The sequence below is a fragment of the Lepidochelys olivacea genome, assembly GCF_965140295.1.
Source record: "Lepidochelys olivacea isolate rLepOli2 genome assembly, chromosome: 2".
Classification (NCBI taxonomy): Eukaryota; Metazoa; Chordata; order Testudines; family Cheloniidae; genus Lepidochelys; species Lepidochelys olivacea.
This window is the reverse complement of record NC_140412.1, coordinates 67191267-67210604: the sequence shown is the minus strand read 5'-3', so window position 1 is coordinate 67210604 and position 19338 is coordinate 67191267. Positions and strand designations below refer to the sequence as shown.

The 19338-nt window shown below is 42.2% G+C and overlaps 1 protein-coding gene across 5 annotated transcripts in view; it reads right to left on the bottom strand.

Annotated features, from left to right (window-relative positions):
* The window catches only part of NSMAF (neutral sphingomyelinase activation associated factor), a 57095-nt gene extending 37986 nt beyond the window's left edge, over positions 1 to 19109 (bottom strand). Inside the window, exons 1-6 of one of the 5 annotated variants that reach the window (XM_084621536.1) lie at positions 18866 to 19109; positions 5139 to 5228; positions 4954 to 5032; positions 4795 to 4862; positions 4670 to 4706; positions 821 to 871 (exon numbers count right to left, since the gene is read on the bottom strand). In XM_084621536.1, coding sequence (XP_084477662.1) covers positions 821 to 871; positions 4670 to 4706; positions 4795 to 4862; positions 4954 to 5032; positions 5139 to 5228; positions 18866 to 18918 — 378 coding nt within the window. In that variant the 5' untranslated portion in view covers positions 18919 to 19109. Of the gene's footprint in view, positions 1 to 820; positions 872 to 4669; positions 4707 to 4794; positions 4863 to 4953; positions 5033 to 5138; positions 5229 to 18865 lie in introns of those variants that run through there. The other 4 variants (XM_084621535.1, XM_084621533.1, XM_084621532.1 and 1 more) reach the window with 4 other exon arrangements.
* Positions 19110 to 19338: the final 229 nt, after the last annotated feature.

Sequence of the window (19338 nt, the reverse complement as noted above, 5' to 3'; positions counted from 1 at the left end):
TAGGCAGCTCCAATCTACCTCCCTTAATTGGAGCTGGCGTGACAGAGGCCTGGTTCAACAGTCCTAGCCCAGCATCCTGTCACAAGGACCTTTTCCTGTCAATAAGGTTTTATTTTCTGTACTGCCAACATACTGCTGGTGAATCAGGGGAAAAGCAGTGCAACAAGGTTTTCACTGTTTCCCCCTAACTTTCAAGAGTGCTTATGTTTTATGAATAGAGATCTAGTTAATAAAGAGTACATAGAAAACCTAAAAAAGTTGTGAAGGGAGCAAGAGAGCATTTCCAAGACATGTTGCTGTTCATTATAGAAATAGGAATTTGTGGGCTGTGTTATTCTTGAAATCTTGCCCTTATTTAAGGAAGACAGAACATCTTGAGCAATTTAAACAATTCTTGTGCCTGTTCACTCTTTTCCAGTAACTTTTGGGTAAGAACGAAGTTTGTTGGTATTTGAGCGCTTATGTTCTTTCACAGCAACTTTATAAAAGTTTGTTTCTTTACACTGCATTTTCTTCCATTTGCCTTTCCTTGATCTAATTTAACCTAGCAATTGAAAAGCTTTTATATGCATTCAAAGTTTGTTTCAATACCAAGTCATGGCAGCCTTAGACCTTTAAAGACACATCATGCATACATTAAGACAAATACCCAGACACCGTTTATTATACAGTACACAGAAGTACTTATTATGAGTACTTTGCACTTGTTCCCATAAACCTCAGATGGCAATTAAATAAATAATCTTGCTCTTTCAGGAACAAGAGCATAGTTCATATAAAATCCTTAGATTGTTAAAAATAATGAAAAATGTCTACTTACTCTTTCAGTTTTATAGGGTGCAATAATGTTTTGTTCTTTAATGAGAAAAGCCTGAAAAAGGATAAAAGATCATTTAGCCAGAATACACTTGGACAATAAACTCTCTATGAATTACACTGTTTGGTGATAATGTGTGGATAAAGTGTGTGCGCTCATGAGGTGTATGTGGAGGTCTGCGCAGGGAGGAGAGATCTTCTATTAACTTGGGGTGGAAACGAGAGGGGAGTGAGAGTGACAGTGACAAAGGGGTCGGAACATGGGCCATTCCTGGCAATTTCTATCTGGTATCCTGTTGCCAAAAGTGGCCAGTACCAGATGCTTCAGAGTAAGGTGCAAGAAACCAAAACGTGGACAATTATGGAACTACCTTTTTGTAAGGAAAATTTCTTCATTTAGAAATTCATAAAACATCATTCATAAAACTCTTCATTTAGAAGTTGGCTTATGCCCTAAAGCATGAGGACTTGTATCCATTCTTAAACTTCGCAGCTTTTGCTTTGTTTTCTAATCCTATATAATTAGGCTTGGCAGAATTCAATTGTTTTTATATAATTTTGATGGATAATATCAATGTTTATTTTTAAGCTTTTTATCGCTTAAATTTTCACAGTTGCAGGAAAGTATGAAGGGATCAGACAATAATTATTTAGTGACGGTAGATGTTGAGATTCAAAAAGTTAAAGATTTATGACTGTTAAAACAACTTGTCAACATCACTGTTTTGTTATGTTATGTAAAAAGACCAAAGATAGAAACAAATATTAATAAGAAGGTCAGTTACATTAAATGTTTTTAACTAAATTATGTTATGATGCCTTTCACTCAATTAGCTGTACCCAGAATTTACGTTGCCATTAGCATGGCAGGTTCACTGGTGATACTGCTGAACAAAGGCATTCATAATGTGTGTGTGTGTATACACACTAAAACTGATGTAAGAACAGGTTTAAAAAGTTGTAAGCACTTTCTGATTTTAAAGACAGTAAATTACTATTAAGCAAGATAGAAGCAGGATTGCACTCTTTTGCTTTGAGTGACTTCTGCTAGCGAGAGCTATCACTTTTCAGCAATATGACCACCACCTACAAAAGGCACAAGTGTTCAATTCAGCCAAGAAGCTTAATTTCTTAAACATCTTTTTTGATTTAGTGCATTTTTATCTATTCTCTAAAAGACTCCACAACATTTAGAGGATTAAATGCAATGTACAGAAAGAGCACTGAAGTCTAACTATATTTATTGGAAGGCTGTTTGATACACAGACCTTTCCTAGAAATTTTTTTGCATTTAACATTTCTAATGTTGTTCTTTGAATTAGTTTTAATGTTTAAATCAAACTACTATTCCAAACCATCTTCACTTTCAAGGCCCTGCATGGCCTCTCTCTCATTCACTCTTAAGATTCATAGATTTCAAGGCCAGAACAGTCCATTGAAAAGATGTCACCTCCAACTGGCCACCTGATAAATGTTCAAAAAAAGTACCTTTATGCTTTCTCTCATGCTGCCCTTCATGCTTGGGAGTAGTTCCATGTACACATCCCAAAAGCTACCTCACTATCCTCCTTAAAAACTCTCCTTTTCAGCAATGCCTACAAAAAACTTGACAGTGGGTGCTGGTGTGTTGAGAGCACTGCCGATTGTGCTGACCAATATTGATTCACTGTTTCCTTGTACTCCCCCATCTAGCTCTGTAGACATCTCTTTGGGACAGGGACTGTCTTTTTGTTCTGTCTTTGTACAACATCTAACACAATGGGGTACTGGTCCATGACTAGAGCTCCTAGGTGCTCCGTAATAATCAAACTATGGCTATGAAAGCCCTGACCTAGCAACAAGCTCCGTGCAGGCGCAGAGGTCTGCCCACATTTCAGGATTGGGGCCTAATCCTAAAGTTTGCTTACACTGCAGTTAGCTTGTATTACTGCATGTTAAATGAATATTTTACAGTTTGGAGAACTCTCAAATAGGTATCCCAAATTTAAATTACCAAATAGAACATGAAGGTTGAAAGCATCTGTATTACCAAACAAGTATAACAGAAAAGGCTCTTTCAGGTTTTAACATATATTATTAATGCATCTTGTTATTCCTCAGAGATAACAAAAGCAGAAGTTACAGTTTTTTAATACTGTTTTGATAACCTCCAATGACCTTCACATTACAGGTTTTATTTCGCAGATATTATGGCATTAAATACCTTTTCAGTTGCCTATTATTTGCAGTCAAAACAAAAAGCTTCTTATTCAGTCATGCACTGGCAATGAATTTTGAGTTTACAGAGAAAGTAATCCTGACTGCGATTATACTGTACAAATGTTCCATTATAATTCAATATAACTACAACGTATTACAAAATGGATGTAATAATGTCTAATTCTTATATACTAATAAAGGTTTCTCTGCACAGAGTGACATAAATCAGAAAATGTCAATTATATACATTTTATACACTTTAAATTCCCTCTCTTTTATATAAAATACTTTTATATCACAGCTTTCATCCAAGGATTTCAATACGTTACCAGTGTTATAGGCAGTGGTTCTGGAACTAAGAGTACTCCTGCATCCTTTGGCTTGAAGTAGTAATAACAAACACCAAAGACCTGGTTTCCATCATCAGCACCCCCTCACAAAAATTGTTCCAGCACCCTGATTATAGGGAGGAGATGGTAGCGTCTAACTACCCCATATTTAGTTTGCCAAACACTTTCCATTATAAAATGTTTTTGAGATACTGTAAGAGGAATCCTCCTTGGACCACAGATTAGGCTAACGTGTTTTGTTCTTCACAACTTTAACCGGGGAGCGTGGGGACGAAAAGGAAAAGAACATAGCTCCACTTTGAGGGACCTGACTGAGTTTGCAGGACTGGTTGTTAGAAAGGCATCTTTATATTTGTAAACAGAGGACATTTTATATAGAAGTTGTTGCTATGGACCCACAACCCCAGAATGTCATTTTTACAGAAGCTCTACACTGAAAAGAGCATAACTAACTATACTGGGTATAACTACATCAGCATAACTAGTAAAACTTTCCCATGTAGACAATCTAGTAACCTGCCCAAATTAATTTTGGACTGCAGCAATTTGTTCTTTATTAGAGCAAAAACAAGATTACAAGTGTGAAATCTACCAGTGGACCAACATGAAAAATGGGGTGAATTTTTTCTCAAAAGATTTCATGAAAAGCATGTCCATTTTTTGTTGAAGTCTTTCTAATTTTGAAATTTTTATCTCCGCTCCACTTTAAAAATGAAGCATAGAGTATTGAACATTATTTACAAATCTGAATTAATCACACCCAAGACACTCCATGCTCTAACATTACTTCCATACTTCATGACCAGTTACCGAAAAATTTAATGCACACGCAGAACAGCGTCCAATCTTTGAACAGAGTTTTCCACTTGAATCTTTCAAAAGACAAATATAAGCCATGGTGAGAGTAGAGAGTCAGAAAAACTGAAAGACATGCAGAAAGACCAAAACAAGAAGTATCAAAGCTGGAATACACCTCCCTTGGTTTTTAATGATAAAAGTGATCCTCCTGTATCCATTCATTTCTGAAAATACTATCTTTATTAGGCAATTTGCAATTGAGCATGGAGGTAAATTTATCGTATCTGACTTACCATCTATTCAAGAGATAACCTCAACTCAGTTTGATTTGAACATTTGTGTTTTTCTGTATTTACTTATTTATGAAAGATGTTAAGAAAGGTAATGTGGCATATTGTTTTCTAGTTCACTGTGTCCAATATTGTTTTTTGAAAATACTTAAAGGAACCGTAGAAAAAAAACTTTTCTTACTTATGAGCCACAAATTTGTTATATGTATTTCTTACCTGATTGGATACAACAGAAATCACTCCAGGTGTATACCTATAATGCAGATAAGGTACTTGAAATACAAGTATTCAACTTATTAAAAACAAAAATAGAAGTATCTAAACATCTTAAATCCACATACCATGTGAAAGGGTTATTTTCTTCATTATCTTCTGCTGCTTCTATGTTAATACAGTCTCGCAATGGGATCTGCAGGAAGTTATAGAAATACATATTTCTTTAAACATACATTTTAAAAAGAAATTAAGTTACTACCAAATGATCAGACTGGACAATTTACCTTAATAATGGGCTGGATTTGCTCATCTGGTTCAAAAATAATTGATTTTGAGCAGATTTTTAGTGAACCTCTGATTTTCCTAAAAAGAGAAAGGAAAAAAGAAAAAAAAAGATTTGCATAACTAAATTGAGATCCAATAGCTGAATGACTCCAGTATAATTTTCAAAACACAAATGGCTTTCTACCTTTCATCTCTGCAGTCTTTGTTTATAATATGATTAGCTGTATGCTGTTCAAAGTAATATTCCTCCAGATTAAGAAGGAGCAGCGAAAACCTACAAATAAAAACAACAAGAGGAATTTATTTTTTTTAAAGAAACTTTGTTCTTCATGCAGAGATCAGACTCTGCATTGTTCTTATTAAAATATACTGTCAAATGGGCAGGAGTAACAATTAAAGACATGTTGGAAACTGGTTTTCATAAAAAATACCACAATTGTGTTTCAGGCATTTCTGAAGTGTTAAAACTCCATAGAAGAAATCTTTTATGCTCTGTTACTATTCTGGTCAAAAAAGCAATCCTGATTGCCTGGATGAACCCAGCAGGACCACAAAGACCAGTATAGCTCAACCTGATCAAGGTAAACCAGGGAACAAGTATCACCAAGCACTGTTCACAGAAGCTGACCTCACAGCAGTTTGAAAGGAAACAGGAAGCAAACAATTATTTCAAAATAAGTAAGGCTTCTCTCCACAATATAGCCTTGAATCATTTGATATTATCTATGCCACCATCACTTAGATGTACATGTTCTTGTAAGCATTACAAGGAAAGCATTATGTATATGCATAATCTTTTAAATTATAATAATAAACATTTTTAAAAACTGCACTGTCAAGATTGTTTGGGTAATCTGTGAATAACCACAACAATGAATCCTTCTGAAAGGCCCTGCTTTCTGTATTAGAAATAAAAGGGCGATGTTCCCCCCCACACACACTTTCAGGCAAATTTGTTTCAGCCCTTCTCAGTTCCATTATTTGGTATGAGTGAAAACTAGTGTCTGGCCCTAACCTGTAGGGTCTTTGTGAAATTAGAGAGAACTGTGGATGACTAAGATTTTTCTTCACACCAAAAAGTGGTCAGTTTTCTGGAAGTGTGTAAATCGACTATTGCTATCAGAAATTTGCCATGTGTAAGACACTTAATTAATTAACACTAACTGTTAACAATTATATTAAATAACTCAGCACTATACACATAACCAGCTGATTCAAAGCACATTGAAGCCAATGGAAATACCACCTTTGACTTCAACGTTGTTGGGCTCAAACCTCAAGCGACCCATACTGAAACATCACTTTAAGTTGATCATAGGAAGCACTTGTGTAATATACTCCTTAGGGAATTCTGCACCAAAAAATTAAAAATTCTGCACACAATACTTTAAAATTCTGCAAATTGTATTTGTCAAAATAAAACTATATAATCATGCCACTTTCAATTATTTTGGTAATTTATTCCAAAATACCTGTCAGCAAATAGATCTGTAATAATACAGACAGACAAAAATTCTTCCAGGAGTAGAGATTTAAAGTAACCCCTATGACAGCCCAGTTCCTGTTTCTCTGAGAGTGTCCGGAGGGACAGACACTCTCAGCCCATCTCCACCAGAGGCCCCCCACCCAGCCCAGACACTCACATCCCCTACTCCCCAGAGGCCAGCTGCCTCCGCCCCCCCCAGCCTAGACACTCATGCTTCCTCCCCGCAAGAGACCAGCTGCAGGTCACCCCAGCCCAGATGCTCAAACCCTGTACTCCTCCAGAGCCCAGGGATCCAGAGGGAGAAACAGCTGATGCAGGGTCCCATGCTTGCAGAGAGTTTCCTGCATGGCACCACCCTCTCCTTCCTTGAGAGCATGCTGGAACTGCAGCTGCTGGGAACCCTCAAGTTCCCTCCCCTTTCTCCTCCCCCTGGCCTTAACTATATGTGAGCTGGGCTTTGCTGGGTCCAGTGGCCCCTAGTGGCGGCCAACATCTCTGCATCACATTTCTGTGGAGGGAAAAAGGAAATTCTGCAGGCACGTTAATTTCTGCAAAATTCTGTATTGCGCAGTGGTGCAAAATTCCCTCAGGGGTATGTAATATAATCAAATTATGTTGCCTCTCTGTAAGTCAAGACACACTTTTCATCGATATGGCCACAAGTTGTAGGACCACTATGCAGTTTAATTGCTCAGAAATACATTGATAGGAACACATCATACAATGAGTATCTCATAAATTATTACTTCTTTGAGGATCATTAAATATTTTATCTTAAGTGTGGGATTGGAATGAAAAATAGTAGACTGCTTTTAAAGGCAACAATACCCTTAAAACAGAAGACAAAGGAAAAGGACATCTTTAAGGAGTTAAACAAAAGGGGGAAGCTTTCAAAAGAGCTCAAAGAGTATCTCTCCACAATGTTTTGGAGCTACTAGTAGGAGTGAGCCTCCTAAAGCAGGTCAAGAGACTCGAGTTAGCAGGGTTCACACTAGCACTCTAAACATAGCTGTAGAGACATTGCTTTGAAGTTGCGGCTCAAGCTGGAGCTCAGGCTATGAAGCCTAGGAAGGGGGAAGGGCTTCATATATTGGACTGGAGCATTTAAAATCAAGTCAGCTAAAAGGAACTTCTGGTACCATATCTATCTGAGCCACCCTGCCAACTTTTGGGGCCTTGGGGATGTATTTTAAAAGAGAGCAGGACACCTAGAATACATAGGATTACCATCTACTGTTTCTGAGACCAATGTGAAAAATTATTAAGATAATTATTTATTATTTGTATTATAGCAGTAGAAGGCCAGAGTAAAGAGAAATTCATTTTAATATGGAAATCACAAGAGAATACCACAGAAGTACAGTTTCCCCTTTTTGACATTATCAACACAGTGTGCCAACTCAAACTCTGCTAAAAGAAAAGGAGGACTTGTGGCACCTTAGAGACTAACAAATTTATTTGAACATAAGCTTTCGTGAGCTACAGCTCACTTCATCAGACGCATTCAGTGGAAAATACAGTGGGGAGATTTCTATACACAGAGAACATGAAACAATGGGTGTTACCATACACACTGTAAGGAGAGCGATCAGGTAAGGTGAGCTATTACCAGCAGGAGAGTGGGGGGGAGGGGAAACCTTGTGTAGTGATAAACAAGGTGGGCCATTTCCAGCAGTTGACAAGAACCTCTGAGGAACAGTTGGGGGGGGGGGAAGGAGGAGAAACATGGGGAAATAGTTTTACTTTGTGTAATGACACATCCACTCCCAGTCTTTATTCAAGCCTAAGTTAATTGGATCCAGTTTGCAAATTAATTCCAATTCCACAGTCTCTCACTGGAGTCTGTTTTTGAAGAATTGCCACTTTTAGGTCTGTAATCGAGTGACCAAAGAGATTGAAGTGTTCTCCGACTGGTTTCTGAACGTTGTAATTCTTGACGTCCGATTTGTGTCCATTGATTCTTTTATGTAGAGATTGTCCAGTTTGGCCAATGTACATAGCAGAGGGGCATTGCTGGCACATGATGGCATATACCACATTGGTAGATGCGCAGGTGAACGAGCCTCTGATAGTGTGGGAGATGTGATTAGGCCCTGTGATGGTGTCCCCTGAATAGATATGTGGACACAGTTGGCAATGGGCTTTGTTGCAAGGATAGGTTCCTGGGTTAGTGGTTCTGTTGTGTGGTTGCTAGAGAGTATTTGCTTCAGGGTGGGGGGCTGTCTGTAAGCAAGGACTGGCCTGACTCCCAAGATCTGAGAGAGTAATGGGTCATCCTTCAGGATAGGTTGTAGATCCTGATGATGCGATGGAGAGATTTTAGTTGGGGGCTGAAGGTGATGGCTAGTGGAGTTGTTATTTTCTTTGTTGGGCCTGTCCTTTAGTAGGTAACTTCTGGGTACTCTTCTGGCTCTGTCGATCTGTTTCTTCACTTCAGCAGGTGGGTATTGTAGTTGTAAGAATGCTTGATAGAGATCTTGTAGGTGTTCGTCTCTGTCTGAGGGGTTGGAGCAAATGCGGTTGTATTGTAGAGCTTGGCTGTAGACAATGGATCGTGTGGTGTGGTCTGGGTGAAAGCTGGAGGCATGTAGGTAGGCATAGCGGTCAGTAGGTTTCTGGTATAGGGTGGTGTTTATGTGACCATCGCTTATTAGCACCGTAGTGTCCAGGAAGTGGATCTCTTGTGTGGACTGGTCCAGGCTGAGGTTGATGGTGGGATGGAAATTGTTGAAATCATGGTGGAATTCCTCAAGGGCTTATTTTCTATGGGTCCAGATGATGAAGATGTCATCAATGTAGCACAAGTAGAGTTGGGGCATTAGGGGACGAGAGCTGAGGAAGCGTTGTTCTAAGTCAGCCATAAAACTGTTGGCATACCGTGGGGCCATGTGGGTACCCATAGCAGTGCCGCTGATTTGAAGGTATACATTGTCCCCAAATGTGAAATAGTTATGGGTGAGGACAAAGTCACAAAGTTCAGCCGCCAGATTTGCCCTGACATTATCAGGGATACTGTTTCTGATGGCTTGTAGTCTATCTTTGTGTGGAATGTTGGTGTAGGGGGCTTCTACATCCATAGTGACAAGGATGGTGTTTTCTGGAAGATCACCGATGGATTGTAGTTTCCTCAGGAAGTCAGTGGTGTCTCGAAGATAGCTGGGAGTGCTGGTAGCATGGGGCCTGAGGAGGGAGTCTACATAGCCAGACAATCCTGCTGTCAAGGTGCCAATGCCTGAGATGATGGGGCGTCCAGGATTTCCAGGTTTATGGATCTTGGGTAGCAGATAAAATACCCCTGGTCGGGGTTCCAGGAACTCTGCTATTCAATATAATTTTTTTCTGGATGTGGAAGCAACTATCCTACCAGTTCCAACATAACGATACCAGCAAGCAGCCAGTGCAAGGAAACTCAATTGAATATACACCGTGTCTGCAAGCAGACTGTCTGCAAAGGGGTTACATCCACAGAAATAGTCTCCAGAAAGTGTTCATGGCAATCAGAAGGCATCAGTAAAACTCTGGAGACTACCTAAGATCACAAGCTGGTCTCACGTCTTCAGGTAAAAATATTTGTTGATAGTGGGGGAAAAAACCTTTAGGATGCACATCAGTATCAATGTGTAAATTAAAAGAGAAGATGATGTGAGTTTATGGAAACAAATTCAGCTGATATTAAATTAACCTAGTCAGACGGATTGTGAAACAGGAAGCGTTGTAATATTGTGTATTGGCTCACATGGATCTCTCTCTGAAATGGTGTAATGAGATTGTTAAAGTCTATCTCCACACACACATACACGGCTATTTATACATGTTTGTTTTAGTTTTTTAAAACACATACCAGAGATGGGGGACTGCCTATTAGTTACTTTCATGAGATGTGCTGAAACCTAAAATACAGCTTGGAAATGGAGGGGTACGAACCTAGTAACTGGAGGCTTGAAAAGCATTTGCTATTGTATAAGAGATTACATATTCATAAAAGATAATCTGGATTTAGGGACTAGAACCTGTAAGGTACTGAGTGATTTCAACTCCCATTGATGTCAGTGGGTGTAGAAAGTGTTTAGCACTTTTTTAATACTGTACATATCACAGTACCAGCTGAATTTAAAATGCCTACATAAGGGTACTTTCTGTAGTAACCAAGAACAACCTATATAGTTTTGCTTGAACAGCTTTCATTTCATAGCTCTGTTTTTTACACTGTGCCAATTAAATTAATGGATTAATTTACTAAAATACAAGAAAAATAAATGTGGAGACAAAGTGGAATATAATTTCTGAAGAAGAAATTTAAAAAAAAAAAAATCTTGCCTGCGGAGATGCTAAGACACATGTATAGAAAACTGCTTGAGTACTTGACCCTGAGCAACAGATCATCTACACTTTCATAGAATATCAGGGTTAGAAGGGACCTCAGGAGATCATCTAGTCCAACCGCCTGCTCAAAGCAGGACCGATCCCCAATTTTTGCCCCAGATCCCTGAATGGCCCCCTCAAGGATTGAACTCACAACCCTGGGTTTAGGAGGCCAATGCTCAAACCACTGAGCTATCGATTGAACATTGTGGGAGAGCAGGGGGAAAGAGTGTTGGCACAAGCCACTGTACCTATGGAGGAAAACAGCCAAACATCCTAATACTAAGAGCTTTTTTACACTACAAAGTTAAATTGAAGTAAATTATGGCAACATACAGCTGCTGCTGTAATTAAACCACCGTAAGATTGCCAACCCTCCAGGATTCAAAGATTACTCTTTAATTAAAGATTATGTCATGTGATAAACTCTCCAGGAATACATCCAACCAAAACTGGCAACCCTATTGCATGTCCACACTACACTCCTTGTATCAGCAGAGCGCATCCACAGTAACAACTCTTGCATCAGCAAAGAGAGCAGTGCACCATGGGTAGCCCACTCTGCAACTCGCCACCATATACTTTAGAAAGAGTGTGCAATACCTCATGGGGGCAGGTTCAGAATCCCATGATGCAGTTTTCTCCATCCCATCATTCCATGTAGGTTTCACCACACTTTTCAACAGGCCCAGTAACTTGCATGCCCGCCATCTCTGTCAGAAAGCATGGATCCTGCACTGCTTTTCAGTATTGTGCTGAGCATTATGAACACATCTGACCCTGCAGCATTTCCTGAGCTGCGAATCTGATGAAGATGCCTTGGTGTTTGCCTTGCTGTGTGCCATGGAAAGAAACAATTCAAATTGCTGCTGGGATTCACAGAGCAGCTGCACATGGGGGACCGTCAGTTCTGGGCCCAAGAAACAAGCACTGAGTGGTGGGCTCGCATCATTATACAGGTATGGGATGATGAGCAGTGACTGCAGAACTTTCGGATGGGCAAGGACACTTTCCTGGAACCATGGATGGAGCTCACCACAGCCCTCCGGCGCAGCAACACCAAAATGAGAGCTGCATTCACAGTGGAGAAGCAAGTGGTGATCACCATGAGGAAGCTGGCAATGCCAGATTGCTATCAGTCAGTCAGGAATCAGTTTGGAGTCAGTCAACCGTGGGGGTTGCTGTGATGCTACATTTGCAGCTGCTAATGAAACAATGGGCAGAGGTACTACTGTCTGCATTTACTCCTCTTGATCCACACAAGTTACAAGCACAACATTCTCACTTCCCCTTGGGACTCAGAGCATGATGGCAGCCCTAGTCATGCTGAGTATGGCCCGGGGAAGAAGCGGGTGAGTTGGAATAATAGGAAGGGATTGCACTGTGGCATCAGTACAAATGGATAGGGCTACTGCACTGAAAACTAGCTCAGTCTTTCACAGCTGGTGGTGATTTTACCTGATATATCACTCCTGACAGTAACTGAAGTTACAAGGCAACAGCTCCTGCATGCGTCTGACTGCAGACCAGGTCCGTATGCTGCTAGCCTGTGTGCCGCAATGGTGCCTCCGGAAGTCATTGCCCAGTGGCATGGCAAGGTGTCCGACCATGGGGGAAGAAACAAGGCAGCCCTTCCAAGAAGCCTTGGGCAGAGAATTGCAGACCATCTCCAGGATCTCTATTCCCCAAGAATTCTTCCATCTCTTGCAACATAGCTACCGCCTCTTGGGGAGGTGGATTACCTACGCCAACAGAAGAACCCCTCCCATCGGTGTAGGTCATGTTTACCCTGAAGCACTACAGTGGCACAGCTGTGCGGCTACAGTATTTCAAGTGTAGCTACCCCCTCAAAAGAGTCAGCCTTTAAGCAAGAATCCCAACCATAGCTACAGATGAGCTGACGCTTCATTATAAATTCTTATGAAATTAGAGGGAGCATAGCGGGCTCGGAAAGGTGTTAAGTGCCCATTCATCTCAATGAGTTGGGCCACATCTACCCTAGAGAGCTTACAGTGGCACCGCGGTACCCATGTAGCGGTGCTGCTGTAAGATTGCTTGTGTAGCCGCCCTATGCCAACAGGAGAAAGCTCTCCCATCGACATAATAAAACCACCACCACGAGCGACTGTCGCTATCTTGGCAGGAGAAGCTCTCCTGCTGACACAGCCCTGTCCACACTACCACTTATGCCGGTGAAACTTAAGTCGCTCGGGAGGGTGGTTTTTTTCCCCACACCCTTGAGTGACATACGTTTTGCTGACATAAGTGGTAGTAAAGACATGGCCTTGTTCTCAGCTGAAACAGAACACCCAATGGAGAGTAACACAGCCTGAAACAATAGCACTATGATGCACAAACTGATCCATTCATGTCGGTGAGCGTTCCCTTGCCACATCTCAGAAACTCTCCAGTCCTGGGGTGGATCAAACATACCCATCCTCAGTTCCTCACCCCAGTGTGTTGTCCATGAACACTCTGAGCACACCTGTCCTAAATTCCCCACCCACTGGCAGGGCTTCCCCAGATCCTAATTTATATGGAAGGAGGTGGTAGGGAGATGGGTTCAGGCCCCCTTAGAGACACAATAAAACCCAGATCCCAGTTCACATGAGGGGGTAAGGAGAAGGTCCCAGACACTCCTAGAGAGGCAAGTCCCCTCCCTCAAATCTAGCTCACACGGTGGGATCAGACCCCTACAGATGGGCAGGAGCATCCAGATTCTGGAACACAGAGTGGGGCAGTGAGTGGGACATCCCAAGGGACGTCACATCCCCATATATGGGCAGAGTCCCCCCAGATCCTGGCACACCACGAGGGCATGGCTCAGGGCTCAGACACTCCCAAAGGACAGGAACCCCCAGACTGCAGTTAACATGAAAGCACAGCGAGAGGGACTTAGACCTCCTCATTCAGATAGGCAAGCTCCCTCTAAAAGCTGGTTCAAATGGGAGGGAGGCACGGTAGGGGGGTCACAGCCCTGTAGATGGGCTGGGGGCCTCCTGATCATGGCACGCACAGGAGAGGGGAATGTGGGGCTGGCAGGCACTTGCCTCTATTCTTCCCCAATCCCCCCGTCACTCATCTCTATGTCCTCCTTCCCACTCCCCCATCTGTCCCCTCCCATCCCCCACTCCTCTCCCCTAGTCCCACCTGCTCTTCCACCCCAATCATCTCCTCTACCAGCAAGCATTTTCTTATGTAGTTTGTTTTCTTTTCAAAAAATGGTTTCAGCACCTTTTGAATATTCTGCTGTATTCAAATTACTTTTCCCCAAAATAAGAACCAACTTTTGACAGAGGCGGATTGGAGCATTGTGTCTGCTTTTTTCACTTCAGATTCTGCCCTGGTTTGGGTTCAAACCTACAATGACTGAGGTGGTGCTCAGATCCAGTGACCATAACTAAAGCTAAGATTTAGTCATGGGTATTTTTAGAAAAAATCATTGACAGGTCATGGGCAACAAACAAAAATTCACAGCCGAACCTGTCCATGACTTTTACTATACACACATGTGACTAAATCTTAGCTGTCATGGGACCTGCTACTCTGGGGAGCACCCAGGACCAGCGACACTGGCCACTGCTTGGGCGGTCCATAGGGCCAGCTGCCCGGGGCCACCGAGCAGCGGCTGATGCGGCTGCTCCAGCAGCAGACAGTGCGGCTGGCTGTGGGGCCACTCCAGCAGCGGCTGGCCCCGTGGCCACCTGAGCGGCTGGCCCCGTGGCCACCTGCTCAGACAGCCCTGGGGGTCAGCCACACTATCCGCTGCAGCAGCAGAATTTCATGGATATCGCAGAAAGTCATGGAATCCGTGACCTCCATGACAGATTCGCAACCTTAACCATAACACACCCTGAGGTCTTGTGATGTGGAGATAGTTTTCCAGATAGCTAGCCTCTCTCTCTGCACATCTGAAATCCATTAGCTACATAAATAGGCACATGAGCCTAAGAACTGTTTCACATGCACAAACATGGAGAACCAAACTCTTTTTGAAATAACGCTTTCATTTGAGCTCCTGCAAAAGGCTGATGGGTGCTAGGCACCCTCAAGCAATTGAGACCCTGATGAGATGATCGGCGCTCTGGTTTCATCTCTATCTGTGCACAAAAAAAATGTTACTAGAGTGTGTCGTCACTAAGAAAAGCTGTTTTTTCCCCCTAAGAGTCTGTACCTCAGGAACCCCTTGGTCAAACCTACTAAAAAGAGACCGATATGAAAGCGAGGCTACCAAGGTCAATCGCTTGTGAGAAGCCCATTTCTATCATTACCATCCTCAGCGCCTAGGCAGAGAGGGTACTCCCTGGATCCTGCTGAGAAATTCATCTCATATCAATCTGATTAGTAGATGCCTGAAAATTTGAAGTTTCACCACTCTCCCTTCCCACTGGGTCTCTAAGCTGTCTGCTTACCAAATCAGCCCAATTATATTCACTGAGAGAAGATTTTAGATAACTACAGAGTTTTAAAGCCTTCAGTAAGACAAAATAAATAGAAGTTCTATTTCCACCTTTAGCTCACTCTCAGACTTTCAAAGACATACTTATTTGAGAGGAGGCAACCTTAAGTAGGATTTCCAACTTGTGCAGCTTTAAGCTTCAGTTCTGCAACGTGCCCCACATGGGTGGACCTCTGTGCCTGCACAGAGCCCTACTGAAGTTATCTATATAGAACAGCTTGCAGCATCAGAACGTGAGTAACATCTGCAATGGCTGGAATCACCAGGTTATTCATAAACTAAAACTCATAATAAAATTTTAGACACTATTAACTGAACAAAGTATCCATAAATAAGAAGTGGCACTCATTTACAGATGTTTGAGCATGACAGCCCTCAGTAAGTTTTTGGATATTTTGCTCCAAGAGGATGACAAGGTTATTAGCTTAGGGGGGAAAAAAAGCCAAACAATTGTTTTGCTCAGGATCCACCTGCAGAACCTGTATGCTGCCATATTTTACACACAAACAGAACACTAATGCAGAAACAGATAAGCTTCCTAAACAGGAAACGGTGTAGCATGCAAGATGTAGATCATTAGATATCTGTTTATAAGTTCCTCTGTACCAGGTGTCAGACCAATGAGTTAATCCCACCCCCATCTGTTCACGTTAACAGTCAACAGCATAGAGAACTCAATCCATAAACACTACAATGATCTTACAGGAAATAAAGCCATATCATTTTACTTGTAAATTTTGTAACTAAAATTAGTGTACTTTTTAGAAACCTAATTTTATTTCCTTCAAATAACAAACATACAGCAAAAATAGCAGCTACAAAACAGAAGATTTTCATTCAAGTCAATTAAAAGGGACACAATACATGCCCCTCAAGTAGTTTTCTTACAAAGCAAATGGGAGAAAAAAAGTGTCAGAGAAATAAGAATTGATGTCTACCCATCTGAAAGGGATATTTCTGTTCTAAACCTATTAAAGATGGTCTGCAAAGGAAAAAAAGAGACACTGGGTTTTGTGCCCTTTTTTCGTGTTTGACATTTTTTAAGAAATACAAAGAAGTCTTGCTTTTTTATTTGCTCAGTTTGTACCACAAGAAATTCTGGTCTTGTCCTGTTTTTCTGGAAAACTGTAGATAACTGGAGAGTAGGAGACTTATGAAATCAGATACTAAGTGAGAAGGGAATTATTTTTATTGAGATTTAAAACTTTTTCTGTGGGTCATTTAAAAGGATACAATTAACTAATTAATCTAGTCAGTTTCACGAAGAGAGTTAAATGTTGTTTGAGGTACTATGCCAGCCTCTCAGTCAAATTTTCTACTTTTACCATCTTATATCTTAAATATTTCTCTATGCTGCTGTGCAAAAAGCCAGCAAAACTGACTATACACAAACTGTCAAATGCACAAAGTAAATAAAATGGGAAAAAAATCAAATCTCTTTCAGTTATATAGTTACAACACCCAAGATCACATTAGTAGATAAAGGCATTTGGACAAAAATTGTGTCCCTTTAACAAATACCCAGCAAGCAAATAGAAGAAAATCTCTCTGTTAGAGAATCAACAGCTTAGCCCTTCAATTAAGGGATGAAAAAGCATCTAAGAAAAACAGGAGTGTCAAGACTTTATATTACTGAAAAAAAAAAAAAAAAACATGTGGAGCAGAAAAACACTTTAAAGGAAGGGTAGTCAATTATTTTTTGTCAAGGTCCAAATTGCTTGGTCAATGTATAGGCAAGGTCCAGACTCCAGAGAAAAATAATTTAAAAAACAACAATAATGACAATACGTAAGTAAAAGGATTCATTCAAAAGCATCTGGCAGTCTGGATTTGGCCTGGGGTCTGCCTACTGACTACCCCTGCTTTAAATGTTTTCATGTCTTCTTTGTCATAAAAAGGGTACAAACCAATATACTAAAGGGGGAGCATCTATTTGGGTATCAAAACAAAGGAATCTACAGGTACAATCACATGATCACAATTCTGAAGGTTGTGGGTTCAAGTCTCACTCGATTTCACACTGAAAGGCCAGCTCCAGTTCACCCAGCTGCAAAATGTGTAGCTGGTCCAGCAGGTTAGGGCACTCAAAGGCACCAGGACACACTGGCCACATCATTACCTTGTGTACTGTTGGCTATGAAATTGACGTCACTTAACCAGGTCAACCCCATGAGCCACTGGCTCAAGGGAACTTTGATTTTGACTAATGATTGGGAAGGAGCAAGCACTTGAAATGAAATTCACAGATATTAAACTGGGAGGGGTTATAAATACTAGTAAAGATGGAAATCAGTATTTCTTGAATTGCTGAAATTAGAAACAATAGGCAATAAAATTGTGAGATTAAATTTGAGAGAAAAATAATCAGATTTCAATGGCTGAGAAAATGTCTCAGAAGCAGTGATGACAATCCACAAATAATGAACAATGAATTAGACATGAGTTTGCCCATAAACCCAGGTGATAATGGGTCCTTCACCTTTTCTATCAGCCACTACTAAGTTTTCCAACCCCGATCTCATCATGTTTTTTACATTTTACAAGTTCTCCATTCAAACAAAAGAAAACCATTCTTCCACAAAACAAGAAATTTGGTGGAACAGATTTAGTGTTTCTTTCCTATCCTCTTTCCCTCTAAGAACTTCTTTGCCCCATCAGAGCTTTAAGGATTGTTCTTTTCCTCCTCCTCCAACAAGATTTTTCCCCCTCAAGGCTGTATATTCCTAAGAATCACACCCTTCTCCTATGGCAGTGCCCAACACTACCCCAAAAGCATCAGAGTAGCATAAAAGTGGTATTTTTTATTATAAGTAAACAGAATATTCAATAATATAAAAGTAATCCAATGGACATTTGTATTTAATGTATATGTAGAATGCTTTACTAATTTCACCCCAGCTCCCCTTTTCTATTAGCCATTGGTCAATTAGCCATTCAGTTTGTCTCATCGTTCTGTGGTTTCCTTGCCGAGGATGAAGAGTACAATGCATCAATGAAGAGTTAGGCCTGACCCAATGTGTGTGACTCTAGTCTTCTCCATTAACCAGAAGTGCTCAGAGTAGTGTTCATGTCATCTTCCCAACCCCATGCCCCAAATGTAACAATAAACAGATCTTTATCTTCAAAAAGAAAAGGAGGACTTGTGGCACCTCGTGAACTGCTCACGAAAGCTTATGCTCAAATAAATTTGTTAGTCTCCAAGGTGCCACAAGTCCTCCTGTTCTTTTTGCCAATACAGACTAACAGGGCTGCTGCTCTGAAACAGATCTTTATCCTGTGCTTCCATACGTCCAGAACACTTGCTCCGTGGGTATAAGTGTGTGTGTGTGTGACAGAGTCTGCACTATGCACAGCCCCGTACGAGACACCCCCACTGTGAAAGGAAACGGGAACTGTCAGTGCTGCCCAAATCCGACCCCCTCCTCTTGGAGGGCAGGGGCAGCGCTGCCCAAATTGGCCCTTCCTCTCTGCTGGGGGGAGGGGTGTCTGTGGGCCCCCCTGCCGCAAGAGGCCAAGCCGAAGCCTGCCCCCAGGCTGCCCGGCCCGGGAGGGGCCGCCCCTGCCAGGCTGCCCGGCCCAGCCGAGCCCGCGGCGGAGTCCCCACCTCTCCTTGGAGTAGAGCTGCTGCTCCTGCCGCCTCTTCCGGGTGAAAGCCATGGGGCCGCCTGCAGGCCCCGCCGGGGCACGGAGAGCGCGGGGCGGGCGGGCCGGCCGGCCGGCCTCCCGCTCACTGCCCGGGGCGCCCGCGCGGGCGGCTGCGGACCCCGCTGGCCAGGCCCGGGCCGGGCTCGCTCCACACGGCGCTTGGCGGTGGCGGCTGCAGGGGGATGTGCCAGAGCCGTGCTGCTGCCGGCCCCGGGCGGGGACACTCCCACCAAGCCGCGGCCGCTGCTGCTATTGGTTATTAACGAGGCCCGGCAGTGGCTACCCAGTGGGCGGGCCCGAGCGGGACTCGCAGCCCTTGTCAGTCATGCAGAGCCGGATCCAAAGCCGGGCATCGTCACTAGCCCCCCTCCCCATAACCGAGCCGCAGAGCCGGGCCGGGATTCGCCCAGGGCCACCCAGCCGGGCAGGGGC